At 41.1% G+C, this 18,221-nt stretch overlaps 1 protein-coding gene across 2 annotated transcripts in view; it reads right to left on the bottom strand.

Annotated features, from left to right (window-relative positions):
- The window catches only part of pard3ba (par-3 family cell polarity regulator beta a), a 207,590-nt gene that overhangs the window by 103,110 nt on the left and 86,259 nt on the right, over positions 1-18,221 (bottom strand). For both annotated transcript variants that reach the window (XM_085347625.1, XM_085347626.1), the window contains exons 13-16: positions 17,143-17,217; positions 7,884-8,016; positions 6,576-6,717; positions 4,303-4,400 (exon numbers count right to left, since the gene is read on the bottom strand). In XM_085347625.1, the coding sequence (XP_085203751.1) occupies positions 4,303-4,400; positions 6,576-6,717; positions 7,884-8,016; positions 17,143-17,217 (448 nt within the window). The remainder of the gene's footprint in view (positions 1-4,302; positions 4,401-6,575; positions 6,718-7,883; positions 8,017-17,142; positions 17,218-18,221) is intronic.

Raw genomic sequence — 18,221 nt, 5'->3', positions numbered from 1 at the left:
TGCAGGTCATTCCAGTGCCCCATGCTGCTTCATAAATGGTTATACTGGAGCCTACTGGTGCTGGCATATGTTGTAAATGACTCCCGGCGTAAGATGGAAGAGGACGAGCGAGAGGCAAAATGACACAGACTGAAGGAGGAAATGAAAAGGTGGCAGAAATATAAGAAAACCAGAAGAAAGCGAGATATTGTGATTGTGAGAGAAAATGAGAACAGAGAGATGAGACAATATGAGAAATAATAAAGGGACAAAGAAGACCAAGAAAAGCAGCCCTCCCACCAACACCCCACCCCCGCCCACCAACACCTAATCTAACTAGGATTGCGGTCGGCCGGCGGTCGCCACCGCAGGATACAATAATAGGTTTTCATTATCCTGCCATTTCTCTTAAATAATCCTTTTCATTTTTTATGAGGTCAATTTTCCCAACGGACAGATGAGGGTGAGGGAGCGAGCAAGAGTGAGAGCAAGGGATAACATAGGAGAGGGAACAGCAGGGAGCGAGGAAGACAGATGCAGAGACTGGGTGTGCCGGGAAAATATAACAGTAAAAAAAACTTAAGAAAAAAACAAACAATCAGTCAAAGTAAAGCGGAAATTGAAAAAGTGACATCTGTAGCTACCAAGACAAAGAAGCAAAAATACCTTTCTTGTCCACATGTGCCAGATAAAATAAAACTTAAATACTTTCAAAGTTTCGGGAAAAAATATTCCAGGCCTCATGACCCTGGCAGATAATGAAAAGCTTCCCTTTCACTGTGCCGGAAAGATAAAAGTCTGCGTGGCCAGCAGCCAAGTTGGTCTCTACTGCCACAGAGGAAGGCTAAAAACGTAAGAATCTCACGTTTAACCCCAACTCTGCTAACTTAGTGTGTCACTTTATTACTGAAACATTACTATACAAAGTAAGGATAGTTCTTGTAAAGTACACTGACACTGAATAATACTTTGAGGATATAGACAGTGCAGTAGGTCAGTGGAAAATGTAAAAGGGAGTAGCAGAGCCAAAGGACAAAAGTGACTGAAAGAGAGTAAATGAAGGATTGAGTATGAGATGGAAAAACAGAAAGCAAAACCAGGAATTACAGGAAAGAGCGCGCGAGGGGCAGATGGTAGGACAAATAAACAGAGGAAGTAAACAAGCAGTGTAGAAGAAAACATGTATAAATGAGGAAAGAACACTCACAAAGAGAATGAACTTGAGAGACATGATGAAACCAAAAGCTGTATATAAATGATGGACGTAGCATATGCAACATAACTCACTGGTTTATAGAGTCTGGTTTTAAAGCCTGAAGTTCAGCATCTCAGCTTTTATAACGTGAGCGATGGATCTGACTGTCAATAATCAATCAATAATCAATCATCATCCACAATCAGCAGATTTTCAGCGATCTCAGCCTGGACCGGTGACTGACCATTAAGCCTTCCATTAGCATGGAAGAGCACAACTGTAAGCTGTGGGGGACTACTACAAAAATATTTGTAACAACAAATCCAATTATACGCTCAAATGACCCTCACCCACTTTTACATGGATATTTTAAAGAAGCTAACAAAGACAAAGCAGCTAAAGCTAACACTGTCCAGGGCTAGCCACAAGCTAGCAGCCTTGGTATGAGCAAAGGATCAAAGCAGTTACGAGGAAAAGGGTTGATGTTCTGTTATTTGGTGAAATTATAAACATGCTAGAAAATTTCTGAAATGCCTGACATTTATTTTATTCAATAAACTAGCTGCATCTGCTTCTGCTTGGTCAGGTAAAGGTGCGTGGATAATAACTCATCATCAGTTAATGATTTGCACTTCTTCCCAGTAGCACAGCACTCCTTTATTGTTTAAGGGAGGGAAGACGTACTGTAGCTTGAGGACAATTGCAAGGTTTAAAATTTTATTGTAAAAATAAAACAGCATTTTACAAAAAGTGGGTTTTTTGTTTGCATATGCTGCCAGTTCTAAGGATGACAGTGCATCTCTATTTATTTCTTATTTATGTCTCTAAATAAGTTCGGAATTTACAAAAACACTACCACGCTGTATTAAATCAGAGTTGAAAACAGCAATTAAGACTATTAACACATCAGGAAAGCGTCTACTGAGATCATTAATGAAAGTTGGGGTAATCTCCACATAGACTTTTATATAATCTGACTCTGTTTTACAAGTAGAGGAGTCAACCTTTGCTGTGAATTAGGACGAATGCAGGTTAAAGGCTCTCCTGCATGACCTTCATTTTGGTTTTTGCCTCTGACAGTTAAAAATTCTGTGTGCCTTGTTTGATTTTAACCTTTTCTCGTTTATGCATATGGTCTTCCATTAAAATCCCTGCTAATTATTTCATTGCTTTAATTTCTGTGTCACTGCCAGCTCTTTAAAAATAGACCAATTGATTAAGGATAAAGGTCCAACTCTTGCTAGTGCTCATAATCAATAAGACATACTGTAGGCGATGTAGTGTTTCTGCTATGGGCGGTTTAAAGGGTTAGATACTCAGCAGGATACTCCCACAATGCCCAGGTGTTGCCTGGAAAATGACTCTTAACGAAAGATAACTTTTGGTTAAATCACTCACACTTCTTTAAACATTTTACAGAGTCATTGCACATGATATCACTTAGACTGCAAATGGCGGTATAGACGGTGTAGTCCTAAAAGGTCTGATGTTTCCATGCACTTTAAGCATCTTAAAGCCAATCCATACAGACTACTTTCCAAAGCAGACTAGAGCTTTTCAGGCTGATAAAGGCATTAGTGGGAGGAAAGAAACTGACTGGAAGAGACTTACTGTGAGATTTGCCTCAAAAAAACAAAAAAAACATATTTTACCTTTTATAGCTGAAAGCAAAAATATTCTTTCTGGCATTTTTGGGCATTTGTGGAACAGTAGAAAAAGACTGATTCATGATTCTGTGATCCACTGGAACAAACCCACACCGCTTGTCAGAAAATTCAAAGTTTGGCGCAGCTATCGAGTTAGCGATCCCACAATTCATATCAGCATTTGCAGGCTGAGGATTTCTGTGTGTGAGTGAAAGCTCTGAGTCAACAGAGTATTTGCTGAGGCATCAAGGGTCAATAAAAGCAGCTCACCTCTTTCTGTCAAGTGGTGTTTAATAAAAGCTAACCTGCTCTAAGGTGCTGCTGAAGCTCAGGTACGCGTGACTATACAGACTGACATGTGGGAAACTCTCCTGGGGAGAAAAAAATGTCTCTTTAACAACAAATCGTACAGACAGGGCTGGCATCTGAGGTCTGCCGCACACTCAGAGACACACAAAGCTCTGCTAACTACCTTATTTCAGCCCTGAGCACTTTGGAGAGGGAAGGGATGAATAGACGTGGAATGATAACACAGAAAAAGAAAAAAAACAGATTGAAATGGAGGATGGCCAGAGATGGAGATAGAAGCCAGAGAGCGGAGACAGATAGAGGTGGGTATTGGAGTGGGTCCTCAGTGGGATAGAGCACAGCGTGCGTGTGTATGCGTGTGTGTCTGAGTGCGCGCGGCCGTGTGTGCAGACCACCCTTGTCCGTAATGAAAGCCAATCAGCTTGGGTGGCAGAGGCGTGTGCTGCAGGAAGAAAGCCAATCCACTGAACCTAATGAACCGGGATTGGAAATCAGAGAGAGGCAGAGAAGAAAGGAGAGAGGCACGGAGGAGAGCGAGAGCAATGAACTCATCGCCTTGCAGTAAGGAAACAAAGTGTTGAAAAGAAAAAGGAGATAAACAAAGATGAAGGGAAAGGAAGGGAAAAAAAAAAGATGATCTTATCCAAGAAGATGCAAGCACAACAAGAAAAGTAAAGAAAAATATCAAAAAAAAGGAGGAGAAAAAGAGAGGGGAGAGAATGAGGGGTCAACTCGGGTTAATATGAGGAAATCAGCCTCTGCGTTCTCGCCTTCCACACACAGCAAGCTATGAGATTGGAAACCTCGGCCCTTTCGTTCACACACAAATACAAAGGACGCACGGAAAGACACGCACACACCAGAAGCTGTGTTCGTGGAGCTTGCTGGAAAGCCCCTGGGGTTTATAAGTTCACGGGGTCAAATCCCCTTAGGCGGAGGATAATAGCAGAGGGCTACATATCACAACAAAGAAATGCACTGATAAGACGCGTGTGATCGCTGCCGAGATTGTGCGTGTGTCTGTTTCTAGGCTGAGTCCATGATTAGAAGAGGATTTTGGGCTGTTTGTGATGGTTGGGACAACAATGTGGTTCGTGCAGCGTTTTTGCCTCAGAAAATGTACAAACACGAGAGATTTTCTCACTGATGAGGAGGTGAGGGAGTGAAGCTTACCCATGTCCATGCTCTTGGACGCTCTGTTGCGAGGTACGTTGTCCTTAGCATTTTCTGCGTAGAAAGCTTGAGCGGCGCGGGACACCTTCTGAATCTCACTGCAAAACAACAATCAATCGGTTAATCGAGTTAAGTTCGAGCTTGTGCCCTGGCACAAAAACAACGAGTCGTAGTAAACAAAATTTGAGCATCAAACTCAAACAGACGATTCAATTTCCTGCAGTCCAGATGGCATGATTCAATAAAACACCAGCACGCGCCGTCTCCATTCAACTTAAAGGGAAACTACTATATTGATGCCAGACACTTCAGTGGGATAACGTAAACATGCACTGTAGCCTTTTAGAGCCAACGAATCACAATCACGCTGACCAGATTTACTTGGATTGACAGATTTGTTCGATTTATTTGATCTTTCATATGATGAAGCAGCACTGAGAGTGATGATTTACAGAGTTCCCACGCTTATATGTGCATTATATTCAGTTCTATTCATATAGCGCCTAATCACAACAGTTGCCTTACATTGAAAGTGAGAGAAAACAGCAACAATCAGATGTCCTTTGGCCAAACACTTGGCGACAGAGGGAAGGAAAAACTCCCTTTTAACAGGAAGAAACCCCGGTGCAGAAGGAAGCTTAGGGAGGGGCAGAATTTACACAGTGATAGTATTGTGTTATATAACCCTGGGGGTACATGAGCTTCAGTGATTGAATGAAATCTCTTTTTCAAATCTCTGTGCTTTGAAAAATGCTCTACATATAAAGTTATAAATATTATCATCATCATCATTACAGGAAGGCCCCAGCTAGCCAGCCGGCTTTAGATTTGAACCCAGCAACCTTTTCCTGTGATGTGCCAGTGCTAACAAATGCACAACTATGCCCAAATTATTATATGATCATTATGGAAAAACACAATTTTAATAACAAGTAAACTGTTATTGAGTAATCACTGCTCGGTTCCTGCCACATCTTATTTGGGCGAAGTTCAGACTTGGTAACTCCAAAACGTGACATTTTCTTCATTGACATCCGTTCCCTGGGTTGTTTTCTTGTTTGTCACCAGAACACAGCTAAACTTCAGGTCACGGTGTGCAGGCCTGCTCTTATTCTTCTTTCCACAAATCATGATGCTCCCTTCACCATCCATGCTTTCAAGCAGGCACGACCTTTTAGTGTTTTTAGCGTGCAGGGACATTTTTTGTTACATTTGTCCAAAGAATGGTGAAAACTGAAGCTTCCAGGCGTGCTACAAAATATCTTTGGAGAATTGTGACTGCTTTCAATTTACATTCATTTATTTATTAAGTGTTATTCTTATATTGTTTACATACTATAAGATTTTAGGAAGTTGGGTACATTTTTGCAGGTACTTTAATATTATGTGTGTGTTCTTCTTCACCTCGGTGTGATTTTTGCAGGACATCCACTCTGAGTAACCCGAGTCTTAAATTACCGCTACCATGCTTTCATTGCTTTGTCTAGCTTCATATATCTTCCTGATGCTATGCTAAAGTCCTGTAGCAATCTGGGTAGCACTTTCTAGATCGCTGTTTACAGAGAGGGGCAATCCTACTGGACGGCCTTACATTAGGTTTTCATTTTAGTTTAGTCGGATGGAATTTTTATATGATGATCAGACCACCTCTTTTTAATCCAAAACACAAAAATCAATATTTGATTTGAGGCTCAACACTGCCCCAAAACAAAGGGGCGATCTACTTATGCAATTGAGTGCTTTATCTAGAGCGTCAAATTAAAACTTATGTCTACATCCACCGAATATAGAAAAGCATGGGGGGGGGGGAGAGATCCCTTTTTTGTTTTTCAAAGGCCCTGACAGCCTGCTGACAGAACATCTCCTTAGCAGGTAATCCTAATGAAGCAGGTAGGAAATTGGCGTTTCACATAAATTTCCTGTGTTTCTGTTCTCAGTGTGTCAGCCAACTGTACAGCAGGATACTAACAGAAATATCACAGCTCTTTCTGAGCCCATGAACTCCTACAGAATTTATTCCATTATGCTATCAGCATATAATTGGTTTTGCGTGATGCAAATAGGCTACTGCAATTAGACAATCTAGTCTAAATAATGCATATTCACAATGTCATATTTAATGTAATGGCTCTACTTTATCTCATAACACAGAGGGCCATATTAAGAACGCCATTAGAACATAATAACTCTGTAAGCCTATGTGTGGAGTTTAATAGAGGGTTGATTATGAAGTATTCTATGCAGTGTGTGTGTGTTTTAATGGGGTGGGGTACCTGTTGGATGAAGGGTTTAGCAAAAACTCTCTGTTCATTTCCTCCACAGTGCCAGGGGAGGGCGGCGGGGGGAAGTCTTGCTGCTCGTCGTCGTTGCCGTAGTGACCATAGCTGTCATCGGCGACCGCAGCAGGAGATGGAGCTGAGCAGAAACAAAAAAAAAAAGTAAAACATTTTTTAAAAAACAACAACAACACAGATTTTGTTTATCAGGATGAATCAAAGCTTTTCTCAGGTTGTTTGTTCATAGCTTTCACTTTGATTTTTGCTGGAGACGATATCAAAAATAACCCTGCCTGAATTAACTCCAGCATCAATCCTGAATGCAACAAAAGCTTAATAAACAATGAGCGGCAGCACACAATCACGAGATCTCATTTTAGCAGCTGTATACTTCTAAATATTATCAATCAGTGGTGACAGGGCGCGTCACATATTTAATTACAGGCGCGATGAAAAATAGCGCGTCCTTCAATCGAGGATCGATACTGACGATGAAGAGCTCAGCATTACGTCAAAAATAGATGCAAACTAAAAAACAGACACAACAATCGTTTGTAACTTATTTGAAACACTTCCTGACGCATTTCCATAAACTGTAAACCCCCAAGAGTTTATCGCACTGTAAACTCTTTTGTGTTGAAATCCACCCTCGTCGTAAAACTCCACTACTGTTCCACTGTGACGGCGGGCCGACAGTGAGAAAAAACATCCCGGGCTTCCCATGGGGGTGAGGGAGTGGGAGACGAGGGAGAAAGAGATAAAGAATGAATTTAAAACAGTTTGTTAGTCCTTTTTTTCCCTTTTTCTTTAACACAACAGCACGCATGCCGCACAATATCCCGTATGCAAATCTGGCCCACTCAGGAGCTTTTTCATCAGCGTAATGATTCCAAGGTCAGATCTTTTACACATGAAAAGCAAGCGGCGCGTTCAGAAAAACACAGTTAATGACTTCCCTTTCTCCTGCTAAAAATATGCAGGGGCGAGAGTGAGGAGAGATCCAAAGACAGAGCCGGGGAAAGATGTGACAAATTTGTAATGCGGTGCTATAAAATGCTCAGGGTGGCTGCTACAGTGACCTAAAAAACACTATGGTATCAGGAGCCTTGGCTGGATGTCACGCTGTGCAGTGATGGCAAATACAAACACACACGTAAATAAGCTAACGCGAATACACACACACACAAACAAACATACTGTGTGTACATACTCAGCTGCAGATAAGGGGAGTACACAAACACTCTAAGCCTAATGTTGACTATCTGACAGTTCAAATGGACAAACAGTGTGCAGTTGTGTGCTCACCACTTCCAGATTTGCTGTGTGTGTAGTTGTTCGGCGTAGCTGGAGTGTGACTCGCACCATTCATGGTGGACTCAGTGTTCGGAGCTCTGGTGGGTCCTGAAGGTCTCTGGTATGAATCGTGGCTTCGAAGGTCCTGTCAGCAAAGAGGGAGAAGAAGAGAAACTCTGAAAATGGTTGTCAGGTTTCAGATGCAAGAAAATGTGTTTCTTTTATTACGCAGTAATGAATGAGTCTCTTTTATTTCACTTTTACCACATTTTTAGATATCACTGCTACAGAATACTAGCACCAGATTCCAAAGTACACAAGCGTCAAATTTATAGCCTGTTAACTGAATCCTGCTTTCAAAGGTATACTGTCTTTGTGTTTTGGCATGCTGGAGGCATGCTCTTGAAGACGTACACGTTTTTGTCTACTGGTGTCAAACCAGTAAAGCAGTCTGGTTCGTTCGGTCAAAAGGACAATAATAAATTGTCGATCTTTAATCTTAAATGTCACCACAATGTGGGGAAGAGGCTCCAGGACAGATTTATCAGCTTGAGCACATCGTAAGGGGCAGTTGTGAAACAAAAGCGCAAACGACCAGCAAAATGCACAATGATCTGATCCCTCCAACCACTTCCTGATATGAACGTAACCACCAATCGTGGTGTAAACGTTAACAAGAACCGATGTGCAACGAGTATATACCAGGAAAATATGTAACCAGTGCTTGATGTGCGGTCCTTAGCTTGTCCTGTATCCTTCTGCAAGTCGAAACAGAGTCAATTTGCTAGAGAAATCTAGCACTAGACTGTCAACAAAATTTTTTTTATTTAACAACTGCAAACAGCTGTTGTGACCAACTGGTCAGCCCACGGTTGAGAGTTCAACACCCTCAACCTCGGTATGTCTTGTGAAGACAGTACGGCGTCTCAGGTCTTCTCCTAAGTGCTTTACATCATATTTGTCTGAACAACCCTTTTCTGTGCCTGCTTATAAGTACAGGTCTTTTCCACTTCTCTTACCTATGGTGTGCCACAAGGCTCTGTTTCGAAGCCCTTAGTGATTCTGTTATATCTGCTCCATCTGCAGCACTTTCTGAGAACTTTTCAGGACATTTGTTATCACAGCTACACATTTAGTTATATATCTCCATTAAGTCTCAAGGTGTTTCTAAGCTACAGATCTTGCAGAGGTGCTTTGACTCTATTAAAAGGATGGGTGACATTATTTTCCAACTTAATAAAGAAAAAACAGAAGTCCTCGTTTGTGCCCCTGACAGATTTATGTCTAAGGTAATGGAAACTCTCAATGGCTTTGCCATATTTGCCAAATCTTTTTCCTGTGGAGTAACCCGACTTTTACTTTGGAAGTTCATATCTCAGGTTTGCTCTTGCTTTTAATCAGTTATGAAATATTGCCATGTTAACTCATATCGAGTTACACTCTGAACTGTTTGTTAATCATGCATTTTTCATCACATCTGGATTATTGCAATTAATTGTTCACTTATCTAAGCAAACACTCAGTGCAACATTTGCAGGTTGTTCAGAATACGGCTGCTCAGTGACTCACGTCACGTTGTTTTTGACCAAACCGGCTGGTCCAATTTAAATTTCTAATCTTCTCAACTTGATGCGAAATCCACACAAAGAAATGGATACTGTGACCATTAAGAGATGTGGAAACTCAGATGTCCTAAATGATCCCTAAAAGATACCCTGTAATATTACACTGTAGTGACTCTTTCTTTGACTCCTGTTTGAATAAGAAAAATACACTCCCCTGAATAACTGCTCTTTTTCTATATATATATATATATATATATATATATCTATATATATCTCTATATATATATCTATATCTATATCTATATATATATATATATATATATATATATATAGATATATATAGATATATATATAGATATCTATAGATATCTATCTATAGATATAGATCTATAGATATAGATCTATATCTACAGTGGGGCAAAAAAGTATTTAGTCAGCCACCGATTGTGCAAGTTCCCCCACCTAAAATGATGACAGAGGTCAGTAATTTGCACCAGAGGTACACTTCAACTGTGAGAGACAGACTGTGAAAAAAAAAATCCATGAATTCACATGGTAGGATTTGTAAAGAATTTATTCGTAAATCAGGGTGGAAAATAAGTATTTGGTCAATAACACAAATACAACCCAATACTTTGTAACATAACCTTTGTTGGCAATAACAGAGGTCAAACGTTTACTATAGGTCTTTACCAGGTTTGCACACACAGTAGCTGGTATTTTGGCCCATTCCTCCATGCAGATCTTCTCGAGAGCAGTGATGTTTTGGGGCTGTCGCCGAGCAACACGGACTTTCAACTCCCGCCACAGATTTTCTATGGGGTTGAGGTCTGGAGACTGGCTAGGCCACTCCAGGACTTTCAAATGCTTCTTACGGAGCCACTCCTTTGTTGCCCGGGCGGTGTGTTTTGGATCATTGTCATGTTGGAAGACCCAGCCTCGTTTCATCTTCAAAGTTCTCACTGATGGAAGGAGGTTTTGGCTCAAAATCTCACGATACATGGCCCCATTCATTCTGTCCTTAACACGGATCAGTCGTCCTGTCCCCTTGGCAGAAAAACAGCCCCATAGCATGATGTTTCCACCCCCATGCTTCACAGTAGGTATGGTGTTCTTGGGATGCAACTCAGTATTCTTCTTCCTCCAAACACGACGAGTTGAGTTTATACCAAAAAGTTCTACTTTGGTTTCATCTGACCACATGACATTCTCCCAATCCTCTGCTGTATCATCCATGTGCTCTCTGGCAAACTTCAGACGGGCCTGGACATGCACTGGCTTCAGCAGCGGAACACGTCTGGCACTGCGGGATTTGATTCCCTGCCGTTGTAGTGTGTTACTGATGGTGACCTTTGTTACTTTGGTCCCAGCTCTCTGCAGGTCATTCACCAGGTCCCCCCGTGTGGTTCTGGGATCTTTGCTCACCGTTCTCATGATCATTTTGACCCCACGGGATGAGATCTTGCGTGGAGCCCCAGATCGAGGGAGATTATCAGTGGTCTTGTATGTCTTCCATTTTCTGATGATTGCTCCCACAGTTGATTTTTTCACACCAAGCTGCTTGCCTATTGTAGATTCACTCTTCCCAGTCTGGTGCAGGTCTACAATACTTTTCCTTAGGGCTGAACGATTATGGAAAATAATCTAATTGCGATTTCTTGCCCCAATATTGCGATTGCGATGCGATATGCGATTATTTTTTAAGGTCTTTGTCTTCTGTACTATTAAACAAAGACAAGCAATACATCATATAGTATGGCCAATACTATATTACATTAATTTTAAACTGTTCTTTCCTGGAAGACAGACCTCTGTTATGATGACATGAGGTGATGCATGAATTGATGACTGACATTTTTATTTAACTTCTTCAATCACAACAGTATATTTGAACATACACAATAGTTTATTTTTAGCTTACAAACATCTGAGCATAAAGTGCTGACAAGGAACCCTGGTGTAAACATTAAAATGAAAGTCAGTACAATGTGCAGATTGCAGAAATATACATAAACAAAATCAGTGGCTTTACCACACTCAGTTTTTCGACATCTGTGAACTACTAGACAGTCATTCAATTAAAAAATAATATTAAATAAATAAAACTAATAAATAAAAAATACACACATCTTACTGATCTCTGCAGTCAGTAACATTACACATAAAGTGCAAACATAATAGCAATTGTATAAACACACACACAAACACGCCTTTAAAGTTTAAAGGCGTGAAATTGGACGGTCTAGCCTTCTGATTAGCGTCACCGCTGTCTCGGTGGAGTTTAATAAACTCGGCCGTCTGCTTCTTGCTATCTAAAATATAACCAGACACTGGTGTAAATTCTCGACTGTCTCATACTTCTGTTTAATAAGTTTTCTGTTTGACGTTTAGTCAGCTGTGTGAAAACCAAGGAGGAACCCACCCGGGGGATTAATAAAGTTTTATTTTATCTAATCTAATAACTTTAATCTCAGCCAAACCGATTTACTCACGAACAAACAAAACACTGAAAAAAGCCCAACAATAACATCTTTAGGTTGTCTAAGTGACTTATATATTACGTTTAACCCGAGCAGCGAAACTCCGCGGTGATCTGAAAATGATGTGCCGGGAGTTGTGCCGTTCTCGGCCGCATCAGTAACCCTCGAGCTCCCGGCTAGCTGTCGAGCTGGTGGGTAGCAGACGCCTCTGAAAACGTCGAAGCACTTTTGCAAATATGGGATATCTTGATAAACCGAGCAGATATTTGATGTTTACACAACTACTTTCTCGCCTGAAAATATGTTAAAAGTTTATTTTGTGACCCTGAAAGATTAGTATGAGTAATTTTAAAACTTAGCAGCGGCCGCCATTGCTGGAAACTGGAGTTTGGCTGGGCCGCGCTATGAATTCTGGGATATGGTAGTAATTTGGACAGCCTTCGGCACGTCGCTGTGACGTAATCGGTCTACAAATGCGGCCTCAGGAGGATGCAGCCCATGAATTTGGACATGTCCAGAGTATAATCGCAGCCTTTGCGGTTAGAAAATTGCACTTGATCATGTCGCGATATTATCGCAAATGCGATATATCGTTCAGCCCTACTTTTCCTGGTGTCCTTCGAAAGCTCTTTGGTCTTGGCCATGGCGGAGTTTGGAGTCTGACTGTTTGAGGCTGTGGACAGGTGTCTTTTATATAGATGATGAGTTCAAACAGGTGCCATTCATACAGGTAACGAGTGGGGGACAGAAAAGCTTCTTACAGAAGACGTTACAGGTCTGTGAGAGCCAGAGATTTTCCTTGTTTGAGGTGACCAAATACTTATTTTCCACCCTAATTTACGAATAAATTCTTTACAAATCCTACCATGTGGATTCTTGGGTTTTTTTTCACATTCTGTCTCTCACAGTTGAAGTGTACCTCTGGTGCAAATTACTGACCTCTGTCATCATTTTAAGTGGGGGAACTTGCACAATCGGTGGCTGACTAAATACTTTTTTGCCCCACTGTATATAGAGATAGAGATATATATATAGAGAGAGATAGAGATATATATATAGAGAGAGATAGAGATAGAGATATATATATAGAGAGAGATAGAGATAGAGATATCTATCTATCTATCTCTATATATAGAGATAGAGATAGAGATATCTATTTATCTATACATATATATACACATCTATCTCTATACACAGATAGACAGATAGACAGATATAGATATAGATAGATATAGATAGATATAGATATAGATATATATAGATATATATAGATATAGATATATATAGATATATAAATAAATAAATAAAAGAGTAGCTTCAAACTGCACAAAACTAAAGCAGCAAGGAAACATCGCCTGGGATAATTTTCATGAAGGAAATCCTACAAATGAAAAATCAAATGTGAATTTTCCCGAGCCAAGAGCAATTGCAGTCAAGTCCAAGTCAACAGCAAAAAGGGCGGATTTGCAATAATCTTCTTGCAGTTCACTCACTTCTTGCAACTAATGGATTACAATTCAGCTCAGATGGTAATACTAGATCAGGGCTCGGAGGAAATGTAAATAGACTAAAACAATCCTCTGAGGATCAGATGTGCAGTGGAGTTTAAAAAACAAAAAAAAAGAATTCTGGTTGATCAAAAGTGAGGAAGAAATATGTCACTGATGGAGACTCAGCTGTGACCAGGTCCCTCATCAGCTAATGTTTTCTGAAGTATTTCCTAACTTTGATACAGAAGATGGTAGCTTCGCTAACAAAATTAGCAAACATACACATTTAGATGCACTTCTGGGAGTCCTTATTAGAAAAAATGAGTAACTGCAGTGGAAAATCATGTGATACCGTTCATGGGTACACTGAAAACACAATAATTAAGATAATCCTGAAAGTGCTGACAGGCACATTATAAAACAGCCATCCAGAACTACAAAGGACCCTCACCCCGCAGCTGGAGACAGGGACTAGCAACGGTGATGGGAATCAGTGCTGCTGGCGGATGAAAGAAGCCTGCTTTGGTCAAAGAGATGGGCGCTACAGCTGTCAAACACACACACAGCAAGCAAAAGCAGACACCGACACACAGGCTTAAGACTCGGCGTACAATAATGAAAGGTGTTCCAGCAGCTTTCTGATATCAAAGTGTTGGGTGGGGTGCATTCACAATGTCACGCAGTCCCTGGGGTATCATTAGTAGCTACCATACATCTTAATATGTCACAACATCACAGCTGTCAATCACACTGAGCTCGTATATGGGTGCCGTATGAATGTGCACACAAAGTTGTGACAGTTTTTCCGCATCTGTCACTAACATAAATCCCATCATTGCTGCCCATCTGCCCGTCCGTCCGTCTATCCATCCATCCCTTGGCCTGCGGTTTGCCTCAGGCTTTTAAAGCTGCCTGGCAGACAGGCAGTCAGATATCTTAATCCCACAACAATAAGTAAACAGGGGTGTGGGGGATCTGTCTTTGCAGACAGTCTTAACCTACAGCTGCATAGAAAAGGCTTCAGAGAGGCTTAGTCCTGCCTCAGCCTACCGCGTCACCCACCCAACCCTCTTATCAATTGGCTAGACGTGGAGAGCAACGGAGGAACAGAAACCGTTCCACATGACTTATATGTCTATCGTTTTGCCAATTACGATCCCTTTTTCACTGTTTATCAGTCTACTTAGCCTTATAAATGCTTAGATACCTACGGTAGGTCGTCACATGCTTCCTCGAATATGATGCAAAGTTACATCAGAAAAAACGCAAATGTCAAACTCATGCTTGCACTAGAGAGAAAAATCACAAGCTTTATAGATCTCCTTCTGTGTATGTTTACTTACATCTGTCAAAAACATTTAAAACCCTATATATCCATGCTGAGAATACCTACAACATCCAATTACATCTGACTACAAGTTTGAGTAAATCAGAACCTAGGCAAGTCCAGTGATTCATTACTTAAACCTAAACAATGAAATACAACATCTGGGTGTATTTAAAGCAAAAAAGTCATTCTTAGATGTAACAAGGTAAATGTGGCAGTTTATCATGTTTAGGACTTCAGGCCCTATAATCCAGTGCTCACCCAAAGCCAGCTCCAGACAGAGGCGGGGATGCTGACGGGGGTCAGGGCGTTTCGTTTTAGGAGCCGTTTGTTTAATCAAAAGACCAGACTGGCTGTTAAGCGGTGAGACGAGAAGGACTATGCAGATAAATACTGAACTTTGAACTGTGTTTGATAGCTTTTATCCAAAGGCTTGGATTGATAACAAAGATGCACACACGCACACTGGGACGAGGCATAGACGAGATGTAAATGCCACAATGTGCAGGTCAATGGCAATCAACCCATGAAGTCTCCCTCTGTGTCACGCAGTCTCACCAAGCTGCTGTGAAATGTGTTTTGAAGCTTTTGGAGTAAACGTTTGTGTCAAGTTCAGCTTTTTTGATCCACGAACTTGAGCTGCTTTTTAAGATGAACATAACCTTTTTGCATCCTGTGTGATTCAAGAACCTTTTAGTTTGCTTCAACAAACAAGTCCTCTGAACTCTCTGCACAGAAAACCATTTGGTATTAAAAAGCGTTGCACTGTAACGTACTTTTCGTTGCATATTTAATTAAATGACTTGTTAATGACTATGAACATGACCTGTTAGTTCATCGTATAATATACATGATATATATGCTGTATGATATAGATTTTTCTATGTTACAGCTTTAAACAAAATGTATATTAAAATATGTCTTAAAAATGTATTATAAATATATTTTATTTATAATAAAATATTTCATATATTTTAATAAATAAACGTAATAAAACAAAAATGTTGAGTCGTGTGATTTATGTTAATATTGGGAATTTTAAGTTGCTCAATTCTGAGGAAACACCTTCGTTTATGCATGAAGGAACAAGGACTAAAACCCAGACAGAAAAGAGACACCAAGCCCAAAACAGGGGGAAGAGGGAAGCAATAAATTTAATAAATAAGAGCAGAGCCAAAAAGAAGAAAGCTGCTGAAAACCCAACAGGAAAAACAGGCATGCAGGAGGCTTCACACTAGCTTTATTTAAACAGAGGAGAAACACGCAGGTGAGACAGGAAAGCAAGAGTACATCCTCTTAAAAACATGGAAAATAAAAAAGGAAAACTTCACACAGACAAAGTAGCGGGTTTAACAGAAAAAGAGAGCTAAGTTTAGTGATTTAAACCAATGTGACAGAGAGGAGAGTCAGACGCAGTGATGAATTTAGTACTGCATCGAGCTATGAGTCACTTTTTAAAAGGGGAACAAAATGGTGTGGCAGTTAGCAGTGCTGGCAAAGGGAAAGCTCTCAGATAGATGAATCTGCTTCCAAACCACTGATGGCTAAAAAAAACTGTACTGTAGTCACACTAAGAGAAAAAACGTTCTCCCCATAATTTCATTGGTGGTAATGCTCATAACGTTACACAGATAAAAATGAATATTTTCCCAAAGTGCTTTGGTTTCATTTCAATTCCTTAATTTTCAGTTAAATCTTTTCTGTGTGCATGAGATCATCCACACACTTAAGACTCGGTCAGAGCTGAAAGTATCGTCTGGTCAGAGACTGATTGTGAATGCAATTATGCGAGTGTGCGTCCACGTAGCTGTCTGCAGATCTGTGTGTGTTTCTGTTACTCTGACCGCGAGTGGGTATCTTGCTGTGCGTAGGCGAGTCCCCGTACATCTGCTCTGCCATCGCTCGGATGTTTTCGGTGTAACTGTTACTCTCGTGGTCGTGGAGATCATCCAGCGTGCGGCTACGCGTGCGCCTGCCCTCGTGGCCGCGTGTGTCCACGTCACGCTGCGTGTTGCCCTGAGAGTCGCGCACACATGCGTTATCGAGCGTGCTGTGGGCGTGCGCGTCCGTGAGCGTTTGGCTGCATTCACACCTTTCCCCATTTAGATTTCCCTCTGTCGGCTTGTTTGAGCTGCGCACTGTTTGGCGGTGCTGTGCGTACTCGCCGTCATCATCGCTGCACTCATTACCCCTTTGTCTGAACCCAAATGTGTAACCGCTACGCCCGTGAGTGCGGCTAAATCCATAGGTGTATCTGGTGTGCGTCTCCCCTGGCCTCTGTGCGTAACGCTGCCTGTGGCTTGGAGGCATCGGCTCGGTCGCCCGCCGCCTCAGCGAGGGGAGGAAAAAAGACGAGGAGCGGGGAGGCGGAGATGGCTGCGATTGGTGGCGGCCGTCACCCGTTCGTACCTGTTTGCTGTAGCCGGCTTGAATGTTGGGTTGATGGTTGGTGGAGATGTTTGAAGTGGAGTTGGCATTCCCCATCTGCAAAGCAAAATAAAGTCATTTTGACGCATTTATAGCGACTGAAGTGGCACAAAGCTTATCGAAGGCCTCCTAAATAAACAACACTGTTATCTGCTGCTTCTTGTTTGGGTGTCAACTTAAACTTAAAGCTGTAAAAATCGCCTACCTTTTCTCTGGGTTGATTTTTTATTTTGCGTGAAAAAAAAAAAAAAAAACTGTCACGAGAATGTAGCTTATGCAGTCTTAACAGCCAAACAAATCACACAGCATGACAGTCGCACGGGGAGCCTTTATTTTCATTATTTCTATCCAAAAGTGTTTATGAGAAGCACTTCTCTACGATGACTGAGCTGAGGGGCTTTCTGAATACTGGAAAAGGTTTTGTTTGTCACAGAAAAAAAAAGAAAAGAAAGAAAGAACACCATCTGTGTCACTCCACAATCAATTTAACTGGGTTTTGTAAAAAGATTTAGTACTTCAGCCTGATTTCACATTGCCAACCCACTTACTGTTTACTGTATAAGCAGCACTTTTTTTTTTTTAAGTGTAAGCCTCAAATGATGACAACATGAGAGAAAAAAATCATCCTAAAGCGAATTATATGTTTAATTGATTCTGCTGTCAAAACTGTGGCAGCTGCTTATGATGTGAATAATCTTTGAACGTATAAGGGTGTGCAGAGGATTTCATAATGCAGCAGGCATTCCCTAATGTACCCGAATTCATCCAGCCCGACTCTGGGAATCTAAAACTTTTATTTAGCTCATAAGGAAACATGAAAAAACATGCAAAAGTTTTGGAATAAACGGGCGTACTCATCGCCTTGGATATTTTCTGGATTAAAGAGTTGAAAAAGACTGATGTCTGCAGGACTGTATCAAGACAGAGCCATCGTGGCTCCTTCCAAGCCACTGATGTGAACCTCTCTGCTCTTTCCAAGGCTTCAGACTCCAAAGACCTCCAAAATTACGCCTGAGCACTTCCGTGGCCTAAAAACGTCACTGCTTTCCATCAGTTAAATT

This window comes from Diplotaxodon limnothrissa, linkage group LG23 (genome assembly GCF_057381915.1).
Source record: "Diplotaxodon limnothrissa isolate DT_005_m linkage group LG23, D_limnothrissa_male_GT1.1, whole genome shotgun sequence".
NCBI lineage: Eukaryota > Metazoa > Chordata > Actinopteri > Cichliformes > Cichlidae > Diplotaxodon > Diplotaxodon limnothrissa.
The sequence above is the reverse complement of the archived record's forward strand: the minus strand, read 5'-3'. Positions and strand labels throughout refer to the sequence as shown.